Source organism: Cucumis melo, chromosome 6, assembly GCF_025177605.1.
Source record: "Cucumis melo cultivar AY chromosome 6, USDA_Cmelo_AY_1.0, whole genome shotgun sequence".
In the NCBI taxonomy this organism is placed as follows: domain Eukaryota; kingdom Viridiplantae; phylum Streptophyta; class Magnoliopsida; order Cucurbitales; family Cucurbitaceae; genus Cucumis; species Cucumis melo.
The window spans coordinates 5,543,084-5,563,382 of NC_066862.1; the positions used below are offsets into that span (position 1 = coordinate 5,543,084).

Genomic DNA, 20,299 nt, shown 5'->3' on the forward strand with positions numbered 1-20,299 from the left:
TATCATTCTTTATAATTAAGACTAGCTACTTTTTGTTTCAATAAACACTTGGGAAGAAAGATTGTAAGGATTGGATTGACCATATAAGAAAAACAAAGTGTTTATCAAACATCAATTTTTTTAAAGGGATTTTTTTTCAAGAATAATAAAAGAAATTCAAACTATTTACGGTAAAAAAATCATTAAAAGACAAAAATTCATTGTATTTGTTTTTTTCATAAAATGTAGATAGTTTATCCATTTTACCTTTTCTTTTTTATATATAATTCTCTTTTTTTTTTTTAAAGTGAATTTATACATAAGTTTGTTATATACTAAAAGTGTTCCTAATAATGTCAAAGTACAATTACCATGAATTAACTAATGGTAGTATGAACATAAAAAAAAAAGCCAAAAAGAATAAGGGATCGGTGAGTTAAACACGCACTACTAGAAAAAGACCCTTTCTTGACGGTTGATTTTTTCTTTTCTTGACGGTTTCTTGAAAAACCGTCAAGAAAGGGGTGGTTTAATGGGAAAACCATCAAGAATTTTGATTAAAAGGCGGAGGGGAGGCAATTTACAGAATTCTTGACGGTTTTGAAACGTCAAGTAATATACAATTCTTTCTTGACGTTTTGAAACCGTCAAGTTGTTTATTCTACATTCTTGACATTTTTAAAACGTCAAGAATTTTTATGAGTTCGATATTCTTGACGTTTTTTAAAACGTCAAATGTATATATTTATCCTTGACGTTTTAAAACTGTCAAGAAATATCGATAAACTCTTGACGTTTTAAAACGTCAAGAATTTTTATGAAAAGCGGAGGGGATTCATTTTCAAATTTATTGACGTTTCTTGACGTTTTAAAAACGTCAAGAATGTTTTATAAAAAAAACCTATTTTTTTTAAAAAATAAACCTACATTTCCCTTTCTCTTTTTACTTTTTCCCTTTCCCTCCACACACAACCCAAATTTCATATTCCCTCCCGACGACAACCAAACATCCAAAATTTCCTCATTTATTCCTAATTTCCCTCCAACGACTTTTCATTAAATAATTAATAAAAAAAAATCATTATCTCCTACTTTCTCCCTATCTAAATATTTTTCTTTTCCCCCTTTTCTAAACAAATCTTTTCCCTCTTTTTTTTCCCCCTAAATTTCCTTTCTTCTCTCATAATAGACAAAAATACCTTCTTCCTCTTCCTCAATTTTTTCTCTCAAACCCTATCTTCTTCCTCTTCCCCAATTTTTTCCAATCACACGCACTCACCATTCTCCACCACTATGCGAGTCCTCGCTCCACCAAGCTCCAGACAAAAGTCATTCGAGCACCGCAAACGTTCCCCTACGATCGGTTACCGAACGTTCTCGCACCACGGATAGCAAATGTTCCACCATAAACGTTCGCACACGGGTGGTTTTCAAACATCTAGGCCGCCCCAACTTCGCTCCACCACGCACAGCTGAGGATAACTACAGAACTTCTTGGTCCACTCAAACGCATAGCCACTCCAAACGCCGACCACACAAACACTAAAAAACCCAAACTCACAACCATTTTGCTGGTATGTCTCTTCTCCTCTATGAACTTCAAGTTTGTTACATTGATGGACTGGTTTAGTTTTTGTATTAAATACCTAATAGCTCAACTTAAGCCTTAGGAAATTTACTATTTGTTTTAATTTACGGTTTCTTTGGCTTATGGGTGATGCTTGTTTCAAACTTCTATGGTAGAAATGATACAGATCTACATTTGACTAATTTGGTCCCTTGTTGCCTGGACATCTTAAAGTTGATTTTGGTGATGCAGTTGCCCTTTAGAAAATCTTTAAAGGTTAGGAGAATATATTATTCAAAGACATCGTCACTCTTGTGTTTGCAATTTATGTGTTAAGAAATCTGTTACTAAAAGAATCATAAAAAAAATCATCTTGTTTGTGTATTTCCACTATAAAATAGCCCTATATATTTGTTTATTGCTTCGCAATAGGGATTTATATACTTGGCATCTGGTTTAACTTATTACTTGCCATTCTTATGGAATGTAGAGCACCGTGACTGAATAGCTGGGTTTTTGTTTGAGCCTATTCAAGGAGAGGTAGGGGTATGTATGATTGGACATAAATCTTTTTACACTACTGATGGTTGATTTTCTTTTTATACCCATTGTTTGGGTTATAATGAGTTTATTTCTACTTTTGATCCATCCTTATTGGACTTCAATGAAATTGCAAGTTTGTTTGCACAAACGAGTTTCTATATCCAGATTCATGGCAATTTGAGAGAGTCCGCCACTGCAATGTTGGTATTTTTCTTTTACATGTTCTCCTTTTACAAAATTTCAAATTGTAATGTTACAAGAGAACAACTTTCACTTGTTGGTGATATTTCCATAGTTCAAGTTATGTACTTTTTCTTGTGTATAAAAGTGAAGGTAGAAAACATGATTATTGAAAATGTTCTTTTTTCATCTTGTCTTATGTTCTTCTTTTCCACTTTTGTGGTATGAATTTTTCTTCAAATTCACACAATAATGTTCATTGCAAATTAGGTAGATTTTATTTTCTCATCATTGCCACATTCTATTAGTCAAGAATACCACGTTCTATTGCTATGTGGTAATATTTACTTAAGTTATTAATGGTCATAAGTGGAATATAAAGTTTCATATTGATTTAAAAGAATGTACAGGGGTAAATGCATAGTTATGTTCTGTGTAAGTTTAATATCAACTTCATTTTATTTTAACTTGGAATTGGAAGCAGAACTAGAAGGGTTTTGACATAGATGTGAAGAAGTTGGAACAATTGGATTATTTTGATAGTATTACATTTTGTAAAGTATATATTGTGATGGAGTTTGATTACTACTCTGCCCATGTTTTATCCATCTTTTACTTTATTTTTCATGGCAAATAAAGGATGAAATACTAGTCATAAAAGATTTATTTTTAAATTTTTTATTTAATTTTATGGAGATAGAGGGCCTAGAAGGTGTTTGATAAAATGTGTGAATAGAGAAAAAGGTGAAAAATAGTGAAGAACAAGACTTGGTTATTGTCGTTGTGCTCCACACTCTTCAATAGTATCAAATGGTACAATTTACTTCTTCACAGGGAATTATATTGAATAGTATCAGATGGACACATGTTTGTACTTGACGTCCTTGTTCGTTGTTGCTCTTTCATATATTACCAGGACTCTTCTTTGTTTAATACTTGTTTTCTTTGAGTAGTTTCAAAGTTTAACTAACTTCTTTTCTGCTTGAATCGATAGTGATGGACGTGTCTAACATAAAAATAGGTCGTTGATAATGTAAGTACTTTCCATATTGTTTAATTTTTTTGTGTTAGACTTTCTTATGATTATTGAATATATGCGGCCCTATCTTGATAAGGTTTATCTGTTTCATCAGCAGTATCCATTCTTAAGTCATTCTATCAACTTTTTTGTTGGTTAACTATGTTAATTCCACCGGTCATGCTGCCACATATTTTATTTGCCCTTTCCTTTTTTATTTCCCCCCTCTTTTTGTAGCTTCTCCATTTCTTATGCATTTGTTTATAATTTTTTTTTTGTTTTTTCTTGACACAGACAATATGCAAAACAACAAGAAATATTACCTAACCTATAAATGCAGAGCAAATTCCCAGATTTAAGATCGATTCTGTTGAATTTGAAACACTCACACTAGGGTCCTTGCCGCCAACTTTTCAAGGTACTAATGTGATTCAACCCTTTTTAGTTCAATATAAGGCATGTTGTAGTATAGTAAACCTCTATAAGGCATGTTGAAAATTGGAATCACTTTTTTGTTGTGTCCACTTGAGATTATGTTGAAAATGAATAATTGAAAAACAAGCAATGTTGATATTAGTTAGATTCCATCTAAATACCATTGAAAATCTCTAGATTACTCTACAAAGTTCATTCACAGAGAGTATAGCCATTGATGTGATTTAAAGGCATTATTTTTCCTTTTAATCTTTTGATTATAATGAATTTCAACCTTCGATTCTTAATTATCATTGAAAATCTCTAGATTACTCTACAACCTTCGATTCTGAATACCATTGAAAATCTCTAGATTACTCTACAAAGTTCATTCATTATGGTTGTTGGAGAATAGAAACTGTGATTTTATTTGTGTAGTATGATCAGCTTACTCTTAATAGTTGTTAGTTGATTTCTTTGACTGAATAAGTTTTGAACATACTTTGTTGTTGTGATGTTATCTACTTCTTGTAGATTGGCTCTACTGTTGGTGGTACTTATTTTAGCTCATGAATTGGAGGTAGTAGAGGATGCAAAATGCAAGTTTATTTGAAGCCAAGTTTCATTCAAGGTCATTGAGTTGGTTTGATAGAAGTAATGTTTTGTATATGACAATATTGAACAAATATGTAAAGTTTTCAAAATGTTAATACATATATGGTAAAATGTTAATATATGTTAAAGTTTTGGAATTGTTCTAGTGCATATTTATGTTTGAGTTTTAAAACTATATTTGATGTATATTTATCGTTTATATGTAGTTGAATTCTTGGACCAATGGGAGCATAATATAGGAACAATAATATAAATAAATTACAATTAAAAAAATGGAAAATTTCTTGACGGTTTGCAAATATCATAAACAACGAAATTCTTGACGGTTCCAAAATGTCATTAAAAAGCATACTCTTGACGGTTCCCAAATGTCATGAAAAATAATACTTTTGACGGTTACAAAATATCATAAACAATCACTTTCTTGACGGTTATTAAATGTCATGAAAAATCATTCTTGACGGTTTTAAAATGTCGTGAATATTCGTATTGTTGACGGTTTTTGTCATTCATAGTGACATTCTTGACGGTTCTAAACTGACATTAAAACTTATAATCTTGACGGTTCTAAACTGTCATGAATAATTGAATACTTGACGGTTATAAACTGTCAACGTTAACAATTCTTGACGTTTTTTACAACTGTCAAGAAAATTGCCTTTCTTGACACTGGATTCAACGACGGTTTTAAAACCGTCAAGAATAATCATTCTTGACAGTTTAAAACCGTCAAGAGAGTCAGTTTCTGTAGTAGTGACGGTCATATGAGTTTATCTGATTTAGGGTATATGATGCATATTCTCCCACAAATGAACCTCATATTACAGCATGGAGCCACACCAAAATTCCGTTGTCAAATATTAGGCATCCCCACCACATATATATATCTATGTATTATAAATTCTTTAAATTACTTTTACCTTTACGAATCAACAAGATAATTTGTACTAGAATAAAATATATTTTTTGTGTGTGAAATTTGGAGATGATATCTATTTAATTTCTAAAGTCTTAAAGAGATACTTTTAGTTTAGAGTTTTGAAAAATAATTCTAATCGATTTGAAAAATTAATTAATTTAATAACATTTTATATCATCTTTTTCTTCTTTTCCATTCTCTCTCTCTCTCTCGTTCTCATCCTCATCCATTTATTATTGATTATCTAAGAAATTGTGTCAAGTCAACTAATAAATCTTCCGATTGTACAGAAAAAGCGTGAGAAAAAAGTCCTTTCTAACAACTTTGTGCGGTTACATGGATGTTACACCATCATTTTTGCATTCAATAAAAAAAAAATATATTCGAGAGAATCCTAGACTATTCTCCATGCTTGTACAATCTAACATCGAGCCAATCACAAAATTAACATATGGCAATATAGATTTATAACAATCAATTCTAAACATCGATAGAATATGAAATTTTGCAATATTTTGTAAATATTAATTTATATTTGAAAAATTTTCAATATAGTGGAGAATTTTGGTTCATTATGGTTGAATTTTTTTTAGTACAATTATTTTAAATTCATTAGGTAAGACAAGTTCTTGCATGGAAAATAACACTATATATATATATATATATATATATATATATATATATATATATATATATATATATATATATATATATATATATATATAAACAGTAAAAAAGATTCATAATTTTATATTTTCTTTCCCTATCTCATCTGTTCTCTCTCCTCTATGATGTTAATTTTGTCATTTTTGCCAACTTGATCTATCCCCTTTTGTTATAATATATATATATATATATATATATATATATATATATATATATATAGGCTAAAGATTAAAGGTAAAAAAGAGAAGAAGATAAGGTTAATATAGTAAAATGAAGAATAAATTAAGATCATGGTCTCCATTCATATCCCATGTTCATCATATGAAAATTAATTTAATGGGATTGAAAATGTGAGAATTACCTTTAAATTAATTGATACCTTTAGTTGTAATATTACATGTATGGATTGATTTGTTAGGTTATCAGATGATATGATCACAAAATAATTAAGATAAGAGAGAAAGAAAGTGGAGGAGTCACAATCAATAACACACACTACTCTTGGATCCATTTGTTTTGATGATAAAATCTAAATAATTTTGAAATATCTTTGATGCTCGACATTTAGATGCTCGAGGATGACTTTCATGGAGATACCTAAATTTATATTGCGAGCAATTGCTTTTGTCTTGCAATATTGGTGTATGAGAACAAAGTACAATAACCATACATGTAATTTCAAACAATATCCCTTATGTTTTAACAAAAAGCATATGCTTTTAGTACTATATTATTATAAACTAATTTTAATTAATTATCTAGTGTTAGAACAAATTTTAGTAATTTAGTCTACCTTATATATTCCATTATATAAAGTATAAGATATAATGCGTGTCGAATTGAGAGCCGAACAAAAGTAAAATTGTAAAAAGTGAAAACGATGGAAAATAGAATTTATTTGAAAACTATCAAAATGAAATGAGTTTAGTATTACACTTTTAATCCAAATATATTGAATTAAACATTAATATTAATTTACTTCTTTTTAGATTAAAATATCATTTTAGACTCTGTATTTTAGAGCTTTTTCGATTTCGGTATTCCTACTTTTAAAAACGTTTTAGGGTATGTACTTTCAATAAATTTTAAATTGAGTCTCTATTACTAGTTTTTTCTTTACTTTTTATTTCTTTATTAGTATTTTCACTATAAATTTTTTTAAATATATTCACATATGGTGTTTTTTTTAATGAAAATTATTATAATTATTTAATCAACTTCAACAAAAAAATTAATTCGTTAGACTAAATTTAAAATTTCTTAAAAATACAAAAACTAAAATTGAATATTTAAAAATACAAAAATTAAAATTAAACAAATTTCAAAATACTGAAATCAAAATTATATTTCAACTAATAGAGTAAAAATTATAATTATATCCTAAATTGCAACGATTAAAATTTAAATAGAGTTATTATATGAGTTGACTCGAAGTTTGCTTTTATGTTTCATGCCGGTGAGTTATGTATATAAATATTTTGACGTTACTTTGTTGGAATGACTTGAATCTACTATGTGTATCACTTCAAACGATTAAGTACAAGAATTTTGTAATTGAATTCATATTTAGCATATTTATTTATTTTATGGTTATAATTGCCGAATGTAACTTTGGAGTTTTAGATAGGTGCACTCTATGAACTCTCTGATCTTAAATACTTTGTTCGTTGTATTTTGTAACATTTTCTCTAATAAAATTGTTCTCCATCTATCATGTGAACAAACAAATTGTTAGTTGATCATATAAATTTATGTATTGATTCTCTATATTTTACATTTTTCTATATTTTTTGTTTATCAATTTGGTAACGAAAAATTTTGGATTAATCAAAATTCGAGATCACTAATTAAAAGTTACATGTGTCACAAATTGAAAGTCAAACCATAAATTGGTTAATTTGCTATTGTTTTCGTCATGACCGTTGGATAAGTTAATTATTTTAGTATAATTAAATATTATTTATTTAGGTTAAAGTTAAATTGAGTAAAAAAAAAAAGACTTAAATACTAAATAAGACCCAAATCCATATGGTTGGTCTAGAAGGCAAAAGGTACGAGGATCAACCAACATCGGACCCACAAAGCTCATCAAAACTATAAACAGAGGAGTTTTCTTGGTTTGTGGGGTTTAGAAACGTTTACTCTAGAAAGCCTATAAAGAATTTTTCCAATAACAAGAAGACTCAATAGCTATTGAAGCTCTAAGTTCTATCGAAAGACGGAAGCTCTAAGTTCTTTGCATCCTCAAATCAAACGTACGCATCCATTTACTAAAGAATCATAGGATTAAGTATTAGAGATCGAACTACGTCAAATTAACACAAACATAACATATACATAAGTTCAATACGATGAAACACGATTCTCTAAATTGTCGAGCAAACATTGACATACTTATTAACGAATCAATAGATTGACCCATTTAATTTCACATTCAAAACAAAATAATAATAGAAAAAAAAAAGAAAATTGAATTGATGAAAGGAAATATGTTTCTTAGAAATGTGCGGAGGAAAAAATTGTAATTCAAAATGACCAAAAGATTCCAAACGATACAGAGAAGTTGATACCATTTCAATCAAACTTAAAATTACTACCAAAGAAATAGAATCTCAATTTTAAAAGCTATATTAAACTGTTATTAAAATATATTCCTAAACTAAGGCTGTGACGAAATATTTATGCCTTCTAATTATTCCTTCTTTTTTTTTTTTTTTTTTTAAATTTTAAGTATATAAACAGTAGCATTTAAATTTTTTGATTTATAAAACTAAGTCCAAAATTTAAAAACTAAACTTTTAAAAATTCATTTCGTTTTTAGAAATAAGCTTAATTTAAAAGAAAAATAAAACAATTAGTCTTTCTCAAATAAAAAAACAAATTAACCCTCCACCTTTCTCTTGTTTTTCTTTAAAGTTGAGCATTCACGAGAGACAGAAAATACATGTGTTTATTATACAAATGGTTTCGATAACAACTTGCTTTTTCTTTTGCAAATATTTATTTTTCGACCTATCCCATTTTTATACTAAAAAGTGTTAAATGTCAAAAGGAAAAAGAAAAAATAAAATTGGATTCTTTTGCCAAATTGCCTTTTACACTTTTGGACCCAACCCAACGCCTCTTTACAATAATATAAATTCGATTCCTCATTTCTCTCTCACACAACAAATAAACAGAAAACAAAGAAATAGATCAAACAAAAATTTTTAAAAATCCAACCATCTTTTTTCTACAAAAAGTGAAATCAACCTTAGGTTTTTAGTTTTCGATTTTTACGGTTCAATTTTAATATTCTTCAAAATTTAGGAATACAATTATTACTATTAGAAGTTTAAAAATGTAATCATAATTGTTATCCTACTTTTATAATTAACTACAACCTTTTATAAGATATTTGAAATGATTAAATCACTTTCCACCTTTTAAAAGTTATTTAAGTTAAAATTTTGATAATTAAAAATAAAATTCAATCATATAAAATTAATATTTTTTCAAAAATAGGAAAAAAAATGATCAACACAAAGAGTAGAGTGTAGAATATATTGTCAAATATTTTAATCTTTAACAATTCTCCTACAAAATATATTCTTTCAATATTTAGGGTAAGTTAAAAATATATTTCTAAGTGATTAACATTTTTTTTTATAATCATTTTAAGAAATAACAAACTATATATTAAATATAGCAAAATTTATCCGACCTCCTAAAATTTATTGAAATTTTTTCATTTTGCTTTATTTTATAAATAGTTTTACTATCGTTATCATTATCATTATTATTATTATTATTATTATTATTATTATTATTATTTTCTATACATCTGACAATTTCCCAAGAAATTATCCTTATTTAATTTTCGTACTTTTTTTGTTTGTCAGCTGACGTGGCATTTTTGTCCTCATACGCACGTGCAACTCTCGTGGTTCGTGTCGATAAAAACATGAAAGAAAATTAAAAAGAAAAGAAAAGAAAAGAAAAGAAAAACCTTTTTAAACAAACCATGAAATCACACTGTGACTGATGCTTTAATCTTAGGCTCTCCCTCTGTGAATATTTACTGAATATTTCGTTCTCACCTAACACTCTCTCACTCCTAAAAATTAAAAAAGAATATATATGAATACATATAATAAAGGCATCAATAGAACCAATCCTAATACTAATAATAATATAAACTCTCTCTTTGTTGTGGATTTGTTTAAGGGTTAGCCGAAATTTTAGGCAGGATTGAAGATCGGAAAAGTTTTTGTATGAGTTTTTGATTCTTCATTTCTTCTTAAATTTGGATTCTATATCCATCTTACTTTCCCGTTTCTTCTCAATTTGTACCTCTTCTTCCTTAATTTCTGTACTAAGAAGTAATGGCGAAGCACGAGGACCTTCCGATCCCTGTTTTCTCTTCACTCGACCCTGTTTACGGCGATGGATCTCAACTTGAAGAAGCTCGCCTTCGATTTGATCATCTCAAGGCTAAGTTTCTCCAAGTTTTCGGTCATCCTCCTGATGTATTTGCTCGTTCACCAGGTTTTTTTTATTTTTATTTTTATTTTTATTTTTTTGTATTTTCTGTCTTTGTTCGGTTTCTCTGTGCTTGTTCTTCGTTTTGTTTGATTTATGATATTATAATCTCGTTTTAATTTGAAATTTGTTTTGGATGAAACGGCTGAGTGTAGGGAGAGTGAACTTGATTGGAGAGCATATTGATTATGAAGGATATTCGGTGTTGCCGATGGCTATTCGGCAGGATACAATCGTGGCAATTAGGAAGCATGACGCGGGAGAGGGGAATCATCTTCTCAAAATTGCTAATGTTAATGATAAATACTCGATGTGTACTTATCCTGCTGATCCTGATCAGGTATGAATCAGCCTAATTGCTTGGTAAAATTCACGCGCCATCGTTTTAATCTGCTAGTCGCTCTTCTTCCTAAGTTTCCTCGGCCATCTTGGATTTGTACAGCTTATTTTCATATAGAAAATTTATGCTTCGACATTGCTATCGTTGATCTGTGGATGTGTTGGCTTCTTTCTCCCTTTTTCCCCCGAAGGTCTTGCTTAGTATAAACTGTATTTTAGAAATTGTTAAGGATTCCCATCGGTGCTTTATTTTATATTATATTTGAAATCATGTTAGTATTAGATTATACAATGTCTTGAACAATTCTAAACTTCTTGCTAAATTTGTAAAGATACATATTTATGTTATACTCTTTGCATAAATGACTATCTGAAAAAGAAAAATTATAATGAGAGTTCTTGCCAGTTGGAACCACAAAATATTCCCAACTTCAGCTGTGAATAATCGCTCTTGTGCATTTTGTATTGTAGGAAGTTGACTTGAAGAATCACAAATGGGGACATTATTTCCTCTGCGGGTGAGTAAACATTATTTCTTTTCTGATTTTATCACTATATAGGCACCTTGTTTCTAGATAATACAAATGCAAGGTATTTATGTTTTAGGTTTCATTTTTATCCTAATCAATATTTTCAAGACAGTGCTAATATTAGCACGATCAAATATAATGTTTAAAATGTAATGATCTTAGCATGAGAGGTGTATAATCTTCCTTTTTCTTTTTCAATTATCTATTTCCTATACAATTTTCTTAATCAATATCAACATCAATCCCCTCAGATTCTAAAGTTCTTCTCCTTTCAGGTACAAAGGTTATTACGAGTTTGCTAAATCAAAAGGACAGGATGTAGGCGTGCCAGTTGGACTTGACGTTCTTGTTGATGGAACAGTGCCTACAGGTTTTGTTTTGTATACCTTTTCATACAAAATGGCAATGATGGGCTGTTAGTTACTACAGTATAGAAGTTTTCTTGCTATTTTATCTTTGGAGGTTAGAATTTTTTAGTAGAATTGTAAAAACAACTAAAGTCAGTAGCTCGATATTTTGTTGCAGCAAATATTTGTCACATGATAAAGTAACACTATAATTTTTATTTTCATTCAGGATCTGGATTATCGAGCTCTGCTGCATTTGTTTGCTCTTCTACCATTGCTATCATGGCTGCTCTTGGTGCCAACTTTCCCAAGGTGTAACACCTTACCCCCATGCTCTGATTACTGTGCATTACTGGGTCTAAGACTGTCTTGGATTTTGACTTGATGATTTACGTATATTGAGATTGTAATTGTTCAATGGTATCGCAAATCCCAGCCCATATATTCTGGTAGGCATTGAAAATCCCCGACTATTGTAATTGTATATTTATTTTTGTGGTGAGATTTGATCTTCCCCAACGATTGGCTGTTAATTAGTATCTCAGATTTGGTCCACAGATCAAGGGAGGTAACTTGTTTGGTTTTTATAAGTCATTGGACTTTGAAACCTACAGAAACTTGCATTGTGTAACTGGTTACTAACAGGTTATTTCATCTTGAAGGAAAGTCAAAGTTTTGACTTTAAATGTGGTAGATGTATTCTTGCACAAATTCATTTGTTATTAATACATGAACTTAAAGTAGGAGGCAATATATGGTGGTAGATTCTGGATCCCTTTTGTTTTAGTTCAAAATCTGGATTCAATTCCAGTGGACTGACTTGATGGCTTAATACTTGAACTTATAAAGTGAATTGTTGGGGCCATTGAAATAAATCTAGGTGCTGTTGTGAGCATCATTAAGGACTTTTGAGGCCCACTGTCTGAACATCACTGCATGTTCATTGTCTTTTTTGGTTAAATGAAGAACAACTTGGCCATCTTACTACTAGTGTGATTCAACTTGATTTGATTTGGTGATGTTGGTTGTTGCCACATCAAACAATGAAGCTCAATTATTTCATATTTTAGTTAGCTTAATTCAAGTAATCTAACAAAAATTTCCTTGTGGTTGCAGAAAGAGATTGCCCAACTTACCTGTGATTGTGAACGACACATTGGTACGCAATCTGGTGGAATGGATCAGGTAAGTTAAACTTTACTTCCCTTTCAATAGACTTAACATGAAGAAACAGAGCAATAAAGAGGTCGTGTAAAAGTTGTTCTTAAACACTACCATCTATTCTATTCTTTTGAAAAAGAGGGAGGAACATGTTTGGGAACTCTAGTCTAAAATTTCCTTTTCTTTAATTGCACTCTCGCCATCCATTAGTAATTTTTAAAGGAGAATAATTGAAGTTTTCTTTTCGAAATCTTGTGTTTCTTAATAAATATTATAATAACCTTAATTTTGCTAGCCACCTAATCATGGTCACTGGGAACAATTATACAAACTGAAGTGCCCAACGTTTTCCCCATTAAATGGCTTGTGGTACTGGTGGGTTTTGTTTTATGTTATTTTTATTGCAAGCGCTTAAGATGGATTCTAACTAAAATCACTTAATTGAAAAACCAGTGGTGTGAATAGATCTATTTTTTTCAATTATTTAGATAGTGATTTATTGCTACATTTCAATTCTATGTCAATATGAGTATCTTTCTAGCTTCAAATGTGTTCTTGTGATTGTAAACATTGTCCTATTATCCTTGCAGGCGATCTCTGTCATGGCCAAATCTGGGTTTGCAGAGCTGATTGACTTCAACCCGATTCGTGCTACTGATGTGCAGCTTCCTGATGGGGGGACTTTTGTTATAGCCCATTCTCTAGCTGAATCACAGAAAGCAGTTACTGCTGCCACAAATTATAATAACAGAGTTGTTGAATGCCGACTTGCTTCTGTAAGTTCTACTTTTTTCTCAACATGATGTATTTTCATCTATTGTTAAATACGACACTAGCTGCCTTTTTATTACGAGTTGTATGATTTTTTTGGTTCTTTACAGTGTGACCAATTAACATTTATCTTTAAATTATTCCAACATCTAAGGAAATGAGTAATTCTTTATATCCATTTTCCTTTTTCAGATTATTCTAGGCATAAAGCTTGGGATGAAACCAGAAGAAGCGATAAAAAATGTGAAGACTTTATCTGATGTGGAAGGGCTGTGTCTTTCATTTGCTAAGGAGCGTAACTCTTCAGATCCTGTGCTTGCTGTCAAGGTATTCTTTTGTTGATTTTTCACACCAACAAAGGTTATCATCAGTCTTTGTTAAAAAGGGGGAAAACACAAATATATATTGTTGTAGTGGAGACTATAGTTACACGGGTGATGTTATGTGCATGCTCTTATCTTTGGATGTTTCCCTTTTGAGGTTTGTGCATGCTCTTTTAAGTCTTTTTCGACGACCATGGGATAAGATTTCACAAAATCTCCCATTTTTGGGGTATTGGATACCCATGAAAAGATGGGGTTTTGTGAATGCCCGTGGCCCCATAGGCATCAGGTGCCTATTGTCTTTCCAGCATGGGAATGAGGTATCCGTTCCTATTCCCAGGGGCAGGCGTTCTGGGCTTATGAACCTTCTTTTTTACCTTTATTAAGTTATCAGTATTTTCTTATTGCTCTGTCTCTATCTACTAAAGGAACTGTTGAAGGAGGAACCCTATACAGCTGAAGAAATCGAACAAATCACTGTGGACAATCTGCCATCCGTTTTAGGCAACTCTCCTACTTCATTGGACGTTTTGAAAGCTGCCAAGCATTTCAAGTTGTATCAGGTATATTATATTTGGATTGCTACCATTTTTCATCTCTTTACGTGTTTCTCTAACTTTATTTCTGGTCCTAAATCTAGCCTGCCATTTCAAGTTAGGGTAGGGATATTTATTGATCTCTTCTTTTTAACTCTCTCAAGCTAGTGTAGGCAAGCTTACTACTCTCAATGGTCCCGTCTTTTTAACTCTCTCTCTCTAGTTAGTGTAGGCATGCCAGTTGATCTCTATGGTCCCATGTCTTGATGCTCTCTATCTCTCTCTATAACGTAATTGGTGGTTGTTTTCAGCGGGCATCCCACGTGTACTCTGAAGCCAGACGAGTGTATGCTTTCAAGGATGCTGTTTCATCAAGTTTAAGGTGATGGTTTGTAGAATTATCCAACAGCTTTTTATTGTTCACAGTACCTTTACGTGATTTTCATTCGAGTTACTAGATGATATGGGTATTATCTAACAATTAATTGACATTGAGAAGAGTAGCCTATTTGTCTTATAAAGAGTATGAGATCTTTTGACTCTTCCTATGTGAGATTCTCAATGGGGGAATTTTAGATGTATCGTCCTTGTTTTCCACCAATGTGAATTTACAAAAAAATCAGTTATGGATAAACATGGTACGTTGGGGTAGAGGAAAATTATTCTTCTTTTTCCACATTTAATGTTGAAGGCATTTTCTTTTGGCAGTGAGGAAGACAAGCTTAAGAAGCTCGGTGATCTTATGAATGATAGCCACTACAGCTGTAGCGTTCTTTATGAATGCAGGTACGTACCATTTTCACAATTTTAATGAATTCGAGCAATTTGGACTCTCTTCTATTTTTGAACTTGATTGATAAGAGCACAATTTATTTTGGTTCATGCATGTTTATAAATCCTTCCATAAATTCCTCTGAGTGTATATTTTCTTCAAAATTCCAATCAATGACATCCGTGCGGCCTGCATTGTGTTGCTTAACATTGTTTGATAGGTAATCAGACCAGTGACTACCATCTTCTTATTTGTTTTCCCAGCTGTCCCGAGTTGGAGGAACTTGTAAAGATATGCCGGGACAACGACGCTCTCGGAGCCAGGTTAACTGGAGCAGGATGGGGTGGCTGTGCAGTCGCTCTTGTAAAAGAAGCCATTGTTCCCCAGTTCATTCATAATCTGAAGGTTAGTTTTCCGACTCTGGAAAGTGAATGTCTTTCTTTGTCGTGTTGAGTGCTAGTTTACAACTTCCGCCCATTTTGATTCCTCACACCAGGAAAGCTTCTACAAATCGAGGATCGAACGAGGGGTCATCAAGAAGGATGATATCGGTCTCTACGTGTTTGCTTCCAAGCCATCGAGCGGAGCTGCCATCTTCCAGTTTCAGTAATCAAAATCCTTCGGGAGGTTCAAGGCCAGGGGGAGGTAATAATAATTATTTTTGCAAAATTTGGTTTTAGAATTGTGTGGACATTTCATACCCCAATTATTCAGCTCATAACACCCAATTGGTTCTCCTATTCTTTGCCAATGAATAAAGGAATGTGTAACTTGGGAAAAATGAGCAGCCTTATTATTGTGGAATGAAAACGACCAATAATTTTAATTTTTAGCTTAATGTTTCTTTTATCATTATTTGTGCCTTTATCGTGGAATCAAACGACCTTTAGTTCAATTCTTTGTTCAATGTTTTTATTTTAATTATTGTGCTGTCATTTTTACTCTCTTTTAGGTTTTTTTCAGGACCTCGAATTTATATAGTGTAGTTATTAGAGGGTTTAGGCATTGAAAAATTTATATAGTGTAGGTTGAAAAATGACGTAAGTTTGACATATGAAAGGGTTGGTATAATAATCATCACAACTTTTTCTATTTAATCAATCACTCTCCAAAATTTAAAAATTGTTGCAATTCAAACTCATATTTGATAGCACAATTAACTACACGTGTAAATTGCACAAATCAGTAGCCCGAAAGTTTGTTGTCATTGAAACCTTCATAATAGGATTGTTATATATTTATCTGAAGTTGAAAATTATAGTGATAATAATAACAAATAAAAATCATTTAAAACTCAATAATTACAATATTAATTACGATGCAACTCCAAACTCCAAATGTATTTTATAGTTAGAGCTCAAGTGGGTCAGTTTTTGTTCAAGAAGTTGAATCAAAATGAACCCAGCCAAAATTTTACAAATTAATTACTAAAAATTTGAATTAAAAATAAGAAGAAATAATTTAGTTCATTTAATTTCAAATTTATAGTAGTTTAATATATTTTATTAAATCCTAACTATGTTTTTCTACGATAAAGACTAAATCATTATATGTTTATAAATATATAAACTAATATTGTAAATATATAAAGTAAATTGTTACAAGATTAAAACTAAACCATCACAATTTTTTTTTTTTTAAAAAAAGATAACTTAAATGGAATAAATCATTCAACTAAAACATTAAAACTAACAAAATAGAACACTAAATTAAAAGTCTGTCTTTCATTAGCTAAAATTAAACTAATCTATCTTTCATTAATTAAAAGAGAAGTTGATGAAACCCAAGAGTCTCTCAAAATCTAAAAAGGCATTTTTAAAGATTGTTTGGTTTTCAGTACCTCTTTTTTTTTTTTTAACAATGAAAATTTGGTTACATTTATTAGTCATTCTGTCATTCAATTACATTCTTTTTCATCAGGTCATTTACCTCCAAGAGGGAAATCAAAATTAAATATGCATAAAGATATTATGAAACGTGTGCTCGAGTAGTGAAATCATTAATGTGAATTATATGACATGTCGTAATCTAATTAATATCTCGATTAGGAAAATAGTGAGAGAGATGAAGGGGAAGTCGTCATAATTATAAACCACATCTCAAGATTTCCCTATCCAAAGGACATAAAAATTGATAAGAATTAGGTTGAAAACAAATTATAGGATAATAAAAAATCTCCACGACTTATTGGAAGGATTTGCCTCCTCCTTTTTCTTAGTCTTAGTTCTTTCAAAATTCAAATCCAAATCCCATTTTAGCCATTGACCCTATATTGTTCTATTTCTGTCTCCAAACTTTGAAAGATATTCATTTGAACTTCCAAAATGTTCCAAAAGTACTTGTTGAATCCTTGCTATTAATATCAAACAAAATGATCAAGTGACTTACACTTTTGGTGGATTACGTAACTAAATAAATCAACTTCGGTGAAAAATTTACAATTTCACTTTTGAAAAAGGTGGCAAAGCACATCTAAAATCCAAGAATTTTTGTCATCGACACATTGGGCGTTAACATTTTATTTCAACCTCCATTTTGCTCAAGCACATCTAAAACCCAAAAAATACAAACTACATATTTATGTTAAAGAGTTAACTAACATTTTATCCATAAAAGACTAAAATAGAACAATATTTAAAGTTCATCAAAATAGGATTTAAAGTTTTTTTTTTTTTTCTTTTTCTAAAAGACTTTTGAATCATTTTGAAAAGAGAGATTCCATTTGAGATATTTTCTTATACAGACAAAACTTTCCAATATATTTCCTTCGCAAATTCTCTTAACATTCTTTGGGCACAACACTTTGATGAACAGCAAATCAAAAAGGGAAAAAACATCTTTGATTGAATTAAGAACACAACGAAATCATTCACAACAATAACACTGAAGAATTCTCCTATATATAATCTTTCACAGCTGTTCACATAGATTCAATTATCCTTCTAATTCTAGTTAGGGATTCCGGCCATAAATCGATGAAGATGAAGCACGAAACCATCAAATACTTGACGCAAAACAGTAAAACTACAGAGGATATGTAACTAATTGCGATGATTTTGAAATCGATGAAGAGGAAAATTTATATATATATACAACATACTGAATCGGTAATTGAGAAAATCAGAGCGTGAATCCACAGCACAAGAAGAAACAGCACAACATTGTAAGAAGAACTAGGGATTCGAGAAGAGCGATGAAGGTCCATAAGAGATCATCGAGAATTGAAAAATTAAACCACCTGATGTTCGGAGAGTTCCACTCGATGCTGAAGTTCGAGAAACTGAAATCCGGCCAACTGAACGACGCCGACCGCAGCCACAAACCGAATTCCGGCCACCGGAAACTTGGGGCGTACCATCTCTGGCTCATCTCTCCGTCTTCAGACCATGAAATTGACAACAAAGATATCTTCGGGACGAAATCGGATTTTTGTTCCATTTTATATATAATTCGTTGAGTTAAATTACAATTATGACCTTTTAGGTATTTTGGGATCTAAATTATAAAAATGACACAAAAGATTGGTTGAATTTCATATTTTTGTCCCTATCTATTACCCTTTATGATTTTAAATAAATTATAATAAATAGTCGTTTTATTTATTAAAAATAAGAAAGAAAAGGAAAACGGCTCCGCGCTGCTGGAGGATCGGCTGGGCCCGGCTGCACGAAGAGGAAAAAGACGCAGCTGAGCTGGGCAACGGAAAAACGGCCCGGGCGGAAGGGGCGCGCGGTTCACGGCTCCGACAGAAGGGGCGCAGCTTACGGCTCGGCGGAAGGGGCGCGGCTCATGGCTCGGAGAAAGGGGCTCCGCTCACGGCTCGGCGGAAGAGGCGCGGCTCACGGCTCAATAGGATTGCACGCGACGCGCGGCTCAACTGGAAGGTGGCGGCTCACGGCTTCGAAGAAGAGCTCGGCTTACGGCTCAGTTGGAGGGGCGCGGCTTACGGCTCAAAAGGATGGCGCACGGCTCGCGGCTTACGGCTCGGAGGAAGGGGTGCGGCTAACGGCTCTGCCGGAAGGGGCGCGGCTCACGGCTCGGTGGAAGGGGCGGCTTACGGCTCAAAAGGATGGCGCGCGGCTCAACTGAAAGGTGGCGGCTTACGGCTCAAAAGAAGGCGCACGGCTCAGTCGTTAGGTGGCGGCTCACGGCTCGACAGAAGGGGATCGCTCATGGCTCGGATTTAGGATAAGCCGCGCTTTCCGCCGAGCCGTAAGCCGCGCCTTCCGCCGAGCTGTGAGCCGCGCCCCTTCCACCGAGCCGTGAGCCGCACCCCTTCCGCGAGCCGTAAGCCGCGCCCTTCTTCCAAGCCATGAGCCGCCACCTTCCATTTGAGCCGCGCGCCGCGAGCAATCCTCTTGAGCCGCACGCCGCGCCCATTCCGCCAAGCCGTAAGCCGCCACATTCCATTTGAGCCGCGCGCCGTGCGCCAACCTTTTAAGCCGTAAGCCGCGCCCCTCCCCGGAGCCGTAAACCGCGCCCTTTTCCGAGCCGTGAGCCGAGCCCTTCCGCGGAGCCGTATGTCGCGCCTTCTTCCGAGCCTTGAGCGGAGCCTCTTCCACCCAAGCCCTGGGCCGTGATCCCCTTCCGCCCGAGCCGTTTTCCCTTCCATCTAAGGTTGGCGGGCGGAATCGACTTACTTTTATAATTTTATGTTTTGATTTACTTTCTAATATTTACTTTAAACAGCTAAATATTAAAAAAAAAAAATTAGAAAAGATATTCCGCCAGCCCGGAATCGACCCACCTCTGTACATATTAAATTAAATATTCTCAAAATTTTAAATATTTTCTTATGTTTTGTGTACATTTTTCTTACTAATATGGGAAACCAAACACTTCCTTTTTCAAAAGAATAATAATATGTAGTCTGTATCGTTAAGGCGTGTTCAATTCCTCGACGATCGTCCCATCCATCGCTTCGACATTCCTCAACGCGTCGTTGTTGGTTCATCGGTCACCTTTGTCTTGGCATTTGTATTAAGATTTTTTTTAGGATTATATAACATAAAATTTTTAGACAATTGGTGTAGTTGATTATAAGTGTTTTTATCATTAAATAGAATATCAATTTGGTTGGAGTCAAGAAAATTATTAT

At 32.5% G+C, this 20,299-nt stretch overlaps 1 protein-coding gene and 1 long non-coding RNA gene across 2 annotated transcripts; both read left to right on the forward strand.

The window, feature by feature from the left end:
- Positions 1 to 1,580: 1,580 nt before the first annotated feature.
- Positions 1,581 to 4,345, forward strand: LOC127150008 (uncharacterized). Its single transcript, XR_007821915.1, has 3 exons — positions 1,581 to 3,302; positions 3,628 to 3,705; positions 4,236 to 4,345. It is a non-coding gene; the product is annotated as an uncharacterized LOC127150008 (long non-coding RNA).
- A 5,846-nt stretch (positions 4,346 to 10,191) lies between these two features.
- On the forward strand, positions 10,192 to 16,081 carry LOC103483903 (galactokinase). The gene is given in 13 exon segments (NM_001297546.1): positions 10,192 to 10,428; positions 10,578 to 10,762; positions 11,233 to 11,279; positions 11,567 to 11,661; positions 11,868 to 11,950; positions 12,755 to 12,823; positions 13,390 to 13,575; positions 13,763 to 13,897; positions 14,322 to 14,456; positions 14,741 to 14,811; positions 15,138 to 15,215; positions 15,465 to 15,606; positions 15,698 to 16,081. Coding segments are annotated over 13 exon segments (1,503 nt in total). The 5' UTR covers positions 10,192 to 10,265; the 3' UTR covers positions 15,812 to 16,081.
- Positions 16,082 to 20,299: the final 4,218 nt, after the last annotated feature.